Source organism: Mirounga angustirostris, unplaced genomic scaffold, assembly GCF_029215605.1.
Source record: "Mirounga angustirostris isolate CCGP_5_RB_7025 unplaced genomic scaffold, mMirAng1.0.hap1 SCAF_15, whole genome shotgun sequence".
In the NCBI taxonomy this organism is placed as follows: Eukaryota; Metazoa; Chordata; class Mammalia; order Carnivora; family Phocidae; genus Mirounga; species Mirounga angustirostris.
In genome coordinates this window covers 41,509,440-41,522,145 of record NW_026991723.1, presented here as the reverse complement: position 1 = coordinate 41,522,145, position 12,706 = coordinate 41,509,440, and the positions used below count along the sequence as shown (strand labels likewise).

Below are 12,706 nucleotides of genomic sequence, written 5' to 3'. Positions count from 1 at the left end.
GGGTCCTGGGATCGAGTCCCATATCGGGCTCCTCGCTCTGCGGGAGGCCTGCTTCTCCCTCTCCTTCTCCCCCTGCTTGTGTTCCCTCTCTCGCTGTGTCTATCTCTGTCAAATGAATAAATAAAATCTTAAAAAAAAAAAAAAAGAATAGAAAAAGAAATAGCTCAAATAATTTCAGTAAAAGGTCATCAAATATTTTTCATGTCATATCTATATAGAATGTACTCTACATAGATCATGAAGTCCATATCATATATAATTTTTTTACATTTATTGTATATTCAGACCAAAATCTAGCACCCACATTTCTAAAATTCCAAATTTTCGTACTGTTGAACCTAAAGGACTGGAGGTTTTCATCTTCTTATACTTCTACATTAGTGAGTTCTTTTAGTTTGATCAGAGATCTCAAACTCTTTTTCACAAAAGAAAACAGCATACATATTATTAATATATTGCTAAAGCATATTACAAAAGAGACCCACAAAAATGCCCCTGAAAGGAAAGAAGAGAGGGAGAGAAGGGAGGGTGGGTAGGAGGAAATCAGATTTTCTTGATTTCTGGTAGATATTTTCCTTTCCAAGGATAACTTCAAATAATGTGAAACACACCTCAATGAATCTAGAAAAATTCCTTTATAAAAACAATTTACCTGGTGGGTGCCTGGGTGGCTCAGTCAGTTGAGCATCCAACTCTTGGTTTTGGCTCAGGTCATGATCTCGGGGTCCTGGGATCGAGCCTCACATCGTCAGGCTCCACGCTCAGCAGGGAGTCTACTTGAGATTCTCTCTCACCCTCTCCCTCTGCCCCTCCCCCAGCATGCACACGTGCTCTCTCACTCTCTAATATAAATAAATCTTTAAAAAAACAATAATAATTTACCTGTACAGTTTTCTCTAGTCTGCTTTTTTCTTTCATAAGTAAATCATATTCTCGGTTGCAATTTTGAATTATATTGTCTCTTTCCTCCAAATCATGTTCAAATTTTCTGCATTCTTCTTTCCACTTCAGCTGGGAAGTCTGGAATGCCTTCTCGATCTCATTAGCCTTTCCTTGAAGTTCTGCATTCTGAGCTATTAAAAATATAAAAGAATAATAGGTATACTTACAACCACAAATTAAACCCCTAGGAGTTCAAACACCAAGGCATTGGAGTTGACTCCATCTACAACATGATCTTAGAACAAAACATTTAACCACTTCACACCAGTCAACTTGAAAAACTCACTGTTCCAGAACAATCTATTCTCTAATTTCTCAATCTCTTCTTCCTCTCCAGACAAAGGTGATTTTGCCATAAAATGGCAGGACATATTCCTAGAGGCATGCCCAAGTTTAGGTGCACCTCTAGCACCAACTGCAATTCTACTACGTTTCTCCTATTCAAGAAAATAAATCAAATGCTGTGGGGTTTTTTAAACTGTGATCTATAGGGCTACTTTTTAAAAACACTTGATAGATTACAAATTCTGATTATTTGACTATTGGCAACAAATTAGTTGTAACACACTTACATGTGAGGCTGCCACAAAACTGAGGTTGGAAGCCACTGTTCCAGCCCTTAGAACCCTAGCTATTGACTCCACCAAGGTTAGGCTCAGCTCCCCTCTCATCCTAGTATTACCTCGACAGTAACTAACACCTCTCAACTCACTGTGGCTGCTGCTCTATTTCAGCATCTAGAAAAGAAGCAATGAAACCTTTATAGGTCTGGCTCCATCACCCACCACCTGATTAAACCTCTCTGACTCTCTAACCCTTAAAGGGAATAAAATGCCTCCTAGTGAGGCTGCTGTGAAGATAAAATGAAGAGATACATACAAACGCACCTGTTAAACAAACCAAATAGAAAAAAAAAAAAAAGCCACAGTTAGTAGTATTATTTTTAAATTATATTTGTGTTCATTAAAACCACAATGAGATACCACCTCACACCAGTCAGAATGGCTAAAATTAACAAGTCAGGAAATTACAGATGTTGGCAAGAGAAAGGGGAAGCCTCTTACACTGTTGGTGGGAATGCAGGCTGGTGCAGCCACTCTGCAAAACAGTATGGAGGCTCCTCAAAAAGTTGAAAATAGAGCTACCATACAACCCAGCAATTGCACTCCTAGGTATTTATCCAAAGGATACAAACATGGTGATTCAAAGAGGCACCTGCACCCCAACGTTTATAGCAGCAATGTCCACAATAGCCAAACTATGGAAAGAGCCAAGATGTCCATCAATAGACGAATGGATAAAGACAATGGGGTATATATATGCGTGTGTGTGTGTGTGTGCACGCCCGAGCGTGCACAATGGAATATTACTCAGCCATCAAAAGGAATGAAATATTGCCATTTGCAACCTAGAGAGTATTACGCTAAGTGAAGTAAGTCAGTCAGAGAAACAAATATCACATGATTTCACTCATAGGTGGAATTTAAGAAACAAAACAGAGGAACATAGGGGAAGGGAGGGAAAAATAAAAAAAGACGAAATCAGAGAGGGAGACAAACAATAAAAGACTCTTAACTATAGAAAACAAACTGAGGTTTAGTGGAGGGGAGGGGGTGGGGGGATGGGTTAACTGCGTGACGGGCATTAAGGAGAGCACTTGTGATGAACACTGGGTGTTATATGCAACTGATGAATCACTAAACTCTTCCTCTGAAACTAAAATAAACAAACAAACAATGTTTGTGTTTCAAATGGATCATATGTTCAAAAGGCTCAAAATTGAAAGGTATAAAAGGCACAAAAAATCTCCCCCTAATCCAGTTACTCTCTCTACATGACATTATTCCATGGTCTAGCATCCCAGATTGCAGGCAAGAAATTTAAGGCCATTTGATTCCTGTTCCTTTGCATGTGGCCTATTTTCCTTTTTGTGTGCTTTGTGTCTTTTCTCTTTGAAAAGCTTTAGGATCTTCACTTTGTCTCTATTTTTCTGAAGTTGCATAATGCTTTGCCCTCAGGTGGGTCTATTTCTTGTCTTGGTGGTGAATATTCAATGGGCCCTTTCAATCTGGCAACTCATAACCTTTAGTTCTGAGATGACTTCTTAAATAATTTCATTGCTGATTTATCCCTCCCTGTTTTTTCTCTTATCTCTTCTTTCAATATTACCTATTATTCAAAATGACCCTCAAATTTTCTTGCCTTTTCTCTCCTGCTTTTCCACCTCTGCCTTTTTTACTCTAATTGCTAGGAGATTTCTTCCATCTTCATCTCCCAATGACATTTTTCATTCCTGAGTTCATATTTCTAATTTCTAAGAGCATCCCCTTTTTTTATAGCATCTGGTTCTTGTATCATGGATAAAATATACTCTCTTTCAGCTCTGAAGATATTAATGCTACTTGTTTGTTAAATCTTCTTTTCCCTGCAGTTTCTAATTCTTCCAAATTATTTTTTTTCTCTCCATTTTAGAGGCTCTCCCCAAGCATCTGGTAACTCTTGATTGTCTTCTCTCAATTAAGGTAACTGTAAAGGTGACACACTCATATACCCACCCATATACCCACCACCTAGATTCTGAACTTGAGGATATAGGGCTTGATAACTGTGGTCCTTCACTGGAGGAGAATCTGGTGGGCCATTTATTAGGAGACTCCCAACATCAGTATCATTAGGTTTTTCCTTTTGGTTTGGTCAGATGATCTATAGAAGAGTCTTCTAAGCTCCCACATAGAGAACAGAAATCTGGGTGCTAGCTTTTGGAGAAACCAATTGAAAAAGGAGGCTGGAAGAAATACTTTCTCAATATTCAGCATTGAGTATGCTATCTTCCTGGTTTTGCTAGTCTGGAGACCCTGTATTTTATCATCTCCAGAGATTAAGCCACCCAACTCCCAGTTCCCACTAGAAAGTGAGAGAAATCCCAGAGTACACTGCTCTTGGGAAGAAGATCTAAAAATGCAATTGCCTCTAAAGCAAAAAGCTTTCATTTAACCCTCCTTATTTTACCTACTACTGCTATTCCAATTCCTAATTCCAGAGTATCTGGTGCTTCCAGTTCACAAACTTTTGACAATCTAACAAGTTGTCTGCCAACTGTTTATTTAAAAGAGATTTAACAGGTTTTTTCCCAAAGTAGTTGTACCATTTACTCTCCCACTTACAAAATATAAGAGTTCCAGTTGCTCTACATCCTTACCAACATTTGGTATTGACAGTCTTTCCAATTAGCACCACCTAATACGTATGTAATAAACAGTCATTGTGGTTTTAATTTGCATTTCTCCGAAGACAAGTAAGGTTAAGCATTTTTCATCTCATTAATGGCTATTCTATCTTCCTCTATAAAGTGTCTGTTGAAATCATTTGCCTTTGGGAAAATAACTTCCCATCTTCCCTGGACTTCAACCTCATTATTAAATCAAAGTCACTAACTTGTATATCTAGTGCCTTTCAATTCTTATATTCATAAGTTCCAGATAGTGTTGTGGTTATTAAATGCCAGACGTAATCAAAAATACTTCTGACCAGTGGCAATAACCCAAGACAGCTGGCGACAACTTGGGCCTAGAACCTTTACAGTAACTGCAAGTTAACACTTGCTTAGTCCCATGTGGTTAACAAAGAACTTTCATTTTTTTCACTTCATCCTTAAAACAACCTACGCTCAAATGTCACTAAGTAAGTGGTAAAACCAGGCTCTAAATCTAAATCTTCTGAATTCAGGTTCAACGTTCTCTTAATTAAAACCTGCTGCATACACGAATGTTCATAACAACACTGGGGCGCCTGGCTGGCTTGTCAGTAAAGCATGCAATTCTTGACCTCAGGGCTGTTAATTTGAGCCCTACATTGGGTATAGAGATTACTTAAAAATAAAAGCTTAAAAAAAAGGTATGTTCATAGCAACATTACCCAAGTGCCCATTAACAGGAAATTGATAAATAAATGTGGTATGTCATACAATGTAATACTAAGCATCAATACAAAGTTCATACAACAATATGGATGAACTCACACAATGTCGAAGGAAAGACGCCAGACATAAAAGAGTACATTTTATATGATTCCATTTAATATGAAGTACAAAAAAGAGGCACAATTTATCCTTGCTATTAAAAATCAGAATAAATAGGATGCCTGGGTGGCTCAGTCGTTAAGCATCGGCCTTCAGCTCAGGTTATGATCCCAGGGTCCTGGGATTGAGTCCTGAATCAGGCTCCCTGCTCAGTGAGGAGCCTGCTTCTTTCTCCCTCTCCCACTCCCCCTGCTTGTGTTCCCTCTCTAGCTGTCTCTCTCTGCAAATAAATAAATAAAATCTTAAAAAAAAAAATCAGAATAAATAAATAAATAAATCCATGTGGAAGGACTTCTGGTAATTTTCCATTCCATGATCTGGGTGCTTCTTATTATATACTTACATTAGGCACATTTCTTTACATATGTTATACTTTTTTAAGATTTTATTTATTTGACAGAGAGAGATCACAAGCAGGAGGAGCAGCAGGCAGAAGGAGAAGCAGGCTCCCCACCGAGCAGAGAGCCCAATGCGGGACTCGATTCCAGGACCCTGGGATCATGACCTGAGCCGAAGGCAGACGCTTAACCGACTGAGCCATCCAGGCGCTCACCTACATTGTACTCAAATAAAAATATTTTTAAGTGCTCATATGCTACATAACAGACAGCTTTTGAGAATTAAATCCACTACATTTTACTTTTCTAGGCACCACCCTCTAATCCCGTGGTTCCCAAACCTAGCCAATCAACAAAATCACCTGCAGTCCTTCTTGAACATATACTCTCTCAAGCTAGAAATTCTAATTCAGAAAACATGTGACCAGGGGCCTGTGAATGTTTTTTTTTTTAATCTCTATGTGATTCTGCTGATTGATTATTCATGGAACAACTGCTCTACAAAGTGATTAACAGAATTTTGAACCCCTTTTTCACATGCACAACATACAAAAAATTAATGTAAAGTAGCTGAATGTTCACATGAGTGCTAGAAGACTTTATACACACCCAGTAAGGGTGTGTCCATCAAAGGCCTACCCCTGACACCATATGGTGAACATACGCAAAGTGAGCGATGCTACACAATAAGATTAAAACCCTAAACACGGGAAAAAATAGAATAGTCTTACCACAGAGTTTTTCTTGGATCCTATGTGCCTCAGCTAATCTTTCTTCAGCAGCCCGTCTCCCGAGACCAACTTCCTTTCTAGCAACGGCCAGGTCATATTCCAGACTTTGTCGCAATGCCTCTCCTTTTTCAACCTCAGATCGCAGCTTGGCAATCTGGCTCTCGTAGCTTGCCAGCTAAAACAGATTTCGAGATCATGAACCAATATTAAAATATGGCACCAAGATTATGAGATCGTGCACCCAAACATTTAAATGTCTTAGAGAAATGTTTCTATAATATTGATAAGACAAGAATTTATGAATTTATATTTTTCTAAAAGACTGGAAAAGAAGCACTAGCCTTACCAAATGACACTCATTAGTTTTCTAATTTTAGAGAATCCACTAGAGAAAAAAAACAAAAAATGCTTATATAATCCTATAAAAATAAAGAGAAATTGCAACTTTTTTTTTTTTTAAAGGTAGGCTCTATGCCCAATGTGGGGCTTGAACTCATGACCCAAGATCAAGAGTCGCATGCTCTACTGACTGAGCCTGCCAGGAGTCCTTAAAAATTGCAAGTTTTAATCAGAAACAGTCATGGCTAAGAAGTGAAAAATGACACATAGTAAGTACTTTAAAATTCATTCTCTCCTCTCCACTTCCTATTCCTTAAATGAAGTCAAGAAGCAAACTGCATCAAAGCATAGTTCAGTAAATATTGTCTGCATTATTTCTCTTGATTATGACATTACTGATGGAGCACAAAGTAATAAAAGTGCCAATTTTGCAGGGATTTTAATGAACTAATATCTAATTTATCTAATATCGAGACAACTAGATATTTAATAACTAGATCTAATTTATCTAATAACTTTTCATGAGTAGTGCGACAGAAGATAAGTCAGAGAATCAGAACTAAATGACTTATAAAGTCCATTCCCACTCCAAAATTCTATGATCTAATCAGTAATCCATTAAGTAATAGTAAATACTTCCTATGTGTCAGGTACAGTGAAAGATATAAAAACAAACATTATAGAGTCCCAGATCGCAAGTAATGAAATGTTATAGAAAGGCATATGGGACAAGTTTTATAAAAGAGGTAAAAATGTTACAATAGTTCAAAGAAAAGCAAAATCATGTATTGCTGGTGGTCAAGAAAGAGATGGTGGATGAGACAGAATGCTAGAAAGGCATCACGTAGGAAAGCACTGAGCTACTATACCAGACTAGAAAAAGATGGTCCCATTATCAGATAAGAAAAGATGAAAGAATTTCCGAAGGGCAACATCAGAAATTACCATAAGTAGCTGTTAATATGTAGAGTGCAGCAGAATTACACACTTTTCCATGTATAAAGGATAAAAAATAGTAATTTTTATTTTTAAAAAATTTTAGCAAAGTCAACGTCTTCAAAATATTTATGCCTACAAAATAAGAATTTACAAATATCTTTTAATAGTAAAGAAAAAATTATAGAATCTTAATTACGTATTCAAGATAACTTATTTTGGGGGCGCCAGGGTGGCTCAGTCGGTTAAGCGTCTGCCTTCGGCTTGGCTCATGATCCCAGAGCCCTGGGATCAAACCCCGCATCGGGCTCTCTGCTCAGCGGAGAGCCTGCTTCTCCCTCTGCCTGCCACTCTGCCTATCTGTGCTCTCTCTCTATCTCTCTGTCAAATAAATAAATAAAATCTTAAAAAAAGATAACTTAGTTTCAGAATCACTCTATCCCTCCCTGCCCACTGTCTCCCCCCTCATAAGACTAACTTTGTTAACATCTGGGCATTCCCAGTCGTGCCAGGCATTCACCTGTTTGCCCCCAGACCCCTCCCTATTCTTCTACAGCTATGCTCTGTATTGTCGGAACTACATTTCCCAGGTTCCCTTGACAACTGGCCTCTCCCGTTTGACCACGATGAGGCACTTGTGATATACTTATAAGGGCAGAAGTAGTGAACCCAGGGTAGTTCTCCCGCTCCAGATCTACTTCCAGCAGCGCCCCTGTCTTCTCTGTTGTTTCAAATTCTCCTGGATAGTCCCTCCTGTCAATCACTGAAGACCCCTTTGCAGGTAGAAATGGGATACTTTTGCAGTGATCCATGGCATACAGTGGGATCACAATTACTTAAATTATCATGAGCAGTTTATAATAAAATGCCAGTTGAGGACAAGCCTTGGGGAGATGAGGTAGCAACTGCACTTAACCATTAGGGCAGCATTGTTTATTTCAAGACCTGTAGGGTAGAAAGGCTAAATGTGACTATGTTAGAGAACTTATAAAGACAAAATGATAGGGGCGCCTGGGTGGCTCAGTCATTAAGTGTCTGCCTTCGGCTCAGGTCATGATCCCAGGGTCCTGGGATCGAGCCCGGCATCGGGCTCCCTGCTTCAGCGGGAAGCCTGCTTCTCCCACTTCCCCTGCTTGTGTTCCCTCTCTCGCTGTCTCTCTCTCTGTGTCAAATAAATAAATAAAATCTTAAAAAAAAAAAATGACAGGGGCGCCTGAGTGGCTCAGTCAGTTAAACATCTGCCTTTGGCTCAAGTCAGGATCCCGGGACATCCCCGGATTGAGCCCCACATCGGGCTCCCTGCTCAGCGGGAAGTCTGCTTCTCACCCTACCCTCTCTCTCTCTCTCAAATAAATAAATAAAATCTTAAAAACAAAATGATAAATCTCAGAGCTTTAGAATCTCAGTTCAAAACAGTCAGAAAGCCAGAGTTTCTATGCTACTTTAAAAGAATCTCTTATTTCTTATAGCTCCACGGCTGAAAAGGCTAAAGACCAGACAGAAAATCTAGTTATGGGGACTGCAGAATTACATTACAAGTTGAATGAAGAATCTCACCAAGTTTCTAATGTTAAGATAGTACGTATCATCAGTTGGGCATTAAGTAGGAAGGTAGGAAATGGGATGAGGGCTTTTGGAATTAGACAAAAACCTGAAAATTATAAACTTTCAAATCCCCTCTAAACATCCCTTACCAACAAAAGCAGCTTCTCCTCCCTGTCTGAGATAATTAGCCTTCCCTGGCTTAAAGACTTAACTAATGAGCCCGCCTGAGACAGTTGCCTTGCAAGAAGATTTGCAAGCTCACGTCCACCACTCTTTGTCACCATGGCTAAATTCAGATCTGAGTATGCCGTAGGAGGAGAAATGCATAGTCTGCTCTAGGAGAAAATAGCTTATGCAGCAAAAGAAATGCAAGATCTTGCTAATCTTATATTAGCAGAAACCTGCAGAACATACATAGGATTGGTTTGGATTTAATAAGCTAGTTCTAACAGTTTGCTAAGATGGGTGGCTGTAAGTTGAATTCAACACCAGCCTACAATCACTTAATAAAGTCAAAATGCCAGTACTTTCCTGACATAATATGGAGACTTAGGAGATGGGTGTGGTTTAATGTGAGCAAACCAAAAACCTCCCCTTTCCCTAACTACATCCTCTTCAAGATGCAGAGGAACTAAAATGATACAAACGTAGTTACCTGAAAGGGCACCTGCTCCCCAGTGTTTATAGCAGCAATGTCCACAATAGCCAAACTATGGAAAGAGCCCAGATGTCCACTGATAGATGAATGGATAAAGAAGATGTCATGTATATATATACAATGGAATATTACTCAGCAATGAGAAAAAATGAAATCTTACCATTTGCAACAACATGGATGGAACTAGAGGGTACTATGTTAAGTGAAATAAGTCAAGCAGAGAAAGACAATTATCATATGATTGAAATCACATGTGGAATTTAAGAAACAAAACAGAGGATCATAGGGGAAGGGAGAGAAAATAAAATAAGATGAAATCAGAGAGGGAGACAAACCATAAGAGACTCTTAACTATAGGAAACAAACTGAGGGTTGCTGGAGGGGAAGTGGGTGGGGAGACGGAGTAACTGGATGATGGGCATTAAGAAGGGTGCATGATGTAATGAGCATCGGGTGTTATATGCAACTGATGAATTACTGAACTCTACCTCTGAAAGTAACAATACATTATGTGTTAATTAATTGAATTTAAATTAAAAAAATAAAGTTGAAAGCTCAAAAAAAAAAGAGTGCAAAGGATATTCCTTTCCTAATTAAAATGTTACAAAATACACTGGAGTGGACAGCACAAGCATCCTTAGAAGGCTCTGGTAGCTAATCTCCATATACCAGAGATTATAGTAGATGATGCAGATAATGGTGGATACATCACGATTGAGAGGGACTCCCCAATTTCAATTAAAATAATGGAATTCCAGCATGATGAAGTCCAAGTGGTAGGAATTAACCATGAGAAACAAGGTGAGAACGGTTACTACCATGGACAGCAGGATTATAGTAGTAATCCTAGCCTTCTGACCCCAGGTATTTGTGGTGGCATCTAATTGATTATGTTGTACATAGGAATTAAAGACACGGGCAGCCTTCTAAAGCAGCTCTGTCCAATAGATGTATAACACAAGTTTCGTGTAATTTTAAATTTTCTAGTGGCAACATTTTAAAAAGTAAGAAATACATGAAATTAATTTTAATGTCTTTTATTTAACCTAATATATCCAAGATTATCATTATGTCAACATGTAATCATATGAAAAATTATTAGTGAAATGTTTTGCATTTTTGTACCAAGTTTTTGAAATCCAGCATTTTACATTTACAATACATCTTAATTCAGACCAGTCACATTTCAAGTGCTCAAGACACATGTAGCTAATGCCTACCATATTCAAAAAGCAGTTCTAAAGCATTATTTGATCTAAATTAACAAACAATAAGAAAAACAAAAGATCTAAATCTGATGAGCAAAATCCTAACTTGAGCCTCTGAAATATAAAGTCCTACCTTTCTATCATTGTAACCTTAGGACCATCTCTAAGACTAAGAACTGCAGCTGCCCTTTGCATATCTGTTATATGTATATATTAGTGGGGGTATTTTTGGCTCCTCCCCTCTGGCGTCATATGAAGAATGTTGGTAATAGTAAATTTTCAATTAAATTCATGAGGTACCAAATTATAAAGACCTGATAGGACGTGTATCATCTGTGAGATGGATGCAAGGATAAATAAGCCTTTGTGTCCCCCATTTTGGCAAGGGTGGGAGCACCTTCGTATAGAGGATATTTGAGTTGCAACCTGCAATGTTACGCAGAAACAAGATATTACTGTATAGGAGTGACATATGAGCACAGGGGTGATAGATAATAAGATGTGGACTGCCAATCATTTGCCCATTGATCTCAGGTCCATTCCCCAACACCCTTCATCTGCTCTACTCTATTATACAATTCCCATGCTCCACCGCCAAATGGCTCGACTTCTAGCAATGTCTCTGGCAATAGCTGCATCTCTTTCAAGGTCCAACCCCGCTTCTTTTCCTCCAACATCTCAACACTGAACAGCCCTTACCATGGCTCTACCTCCCCCCAAACAGCCCCAACTGCAGGACTCTGGTCACATCATCTCTTCCCATTGGCCCTCTGGCCTATAGGCGGTCGTGGCTTCCTGCTATTACTAATCTCTAGGATGACCTCACCATTCTCTATTTGGATTCCTAGGTCTTCTATCACTTGTACAACCAATTCCCTCTATTAATGTCCCTCTTTTTTCCTGACTGGACCATATTTGATTTCTCAAGCTACCCACACAGCTGATAGAAACCTAGCCTCTGCTCATGAGTCTGTTTTCTCACTTAAGGGTTCAACACACGCGACAGTAGCAAAGTGGGATCTCCCTCCTTGAAAACAGGTCTGCATTCTTTAACATCTTTATGCTCAACCAGCTATCTTCGAACCTCCTCCTCTCTGTGGCATCCTCCATATCTTCCTTCATATCCTCTACAGCATGCCTCAGCCTCTCAGAGAAAGGTTTTTCACCATTTTTATGACATGACCCTCCCTGCAATTTGGCAAAGCATTCTCAGAATAAAAAAAATCAAAGTATAAAAACAAATATGTAAAATAAAAGCAAATCTGTGATGCCATAATGTACTTCTTTAATAAGCCACTAAATAACAAGCTCTATGTACAGGTCTCACAACCAGTGTAATTTCAAGGTAGTGACAGATATAAACAATATTTTGAAACTTGCAATAACTGAATTGTGTATATGTGATTTCTACTGAATATAAAGTCAAAAGTACTGCTAATACTATGATGGCTTGTTAAAGGAGGGCCAACTGGGTCAAGCCTTTCATAACTGAAAGAAATGCTTAATGAGTTAGAGGTTAATAAACATAAAATATAATTTTTCCACATTTAAGTATATGGATTCCTTGGTGTCTCTGTTTCTAAGGATTCCAGCTTAAGAACCCCTACTCAAGAGGACTGGCTAGATCAGTCAAACAACATCATCAGGTCCTGAAGCCTAAAAAGTCTACTACTTGGTCCTAAGTTTCCAGTATCTTTTGGCTAAAGAAAGCTATATTGCTCTTCTTTACCCTCTTCCATCCTCATTTCTCTAGAAGATTTTCCTGTTTTATCATCACTGTCTGGGCCAAGGAAATATCTGAATAGCTTCATGTTCTCATGTCCTATTTCACACATCTCTATTACCATGTTCAAATGATTCTAACGACCACTGCAACACTGAAAATCCTGTGGCTTTGTCCCATCCCAATCATCCACATCAGTGCAACTTAG

The 12,706-nt window shown here is 38.7% G+C and overlaps 1 protein-coding gene across 1 annotated transcript in view; it reads right to left on the bottom strand.

Moving 5' to 3' along the window:
• CCDC171 (coiled-coil domain containing 171) overlaps positions 1-12,706 on the bottom strand; it is a 304,666-nt gene that overhangs the window by 265,322 nt on the left and 26,638 nt on the right. The window contains exons 4-5 of the mRNA XM_064580122.1: positions 6,090-6,264; positions 883-1,073 (exon numbers count right to left, since the gene is read on the bottom strand). Of these exons, the coding sequence (XP_064436192.1) occupies positions 883-1,073; positions 6,090-6,264 (366 nt within the window). The remainder of the gene's footprint in view (positions 1-882; positions 1,074-6,089; positions 6,265-12,706) is intronic.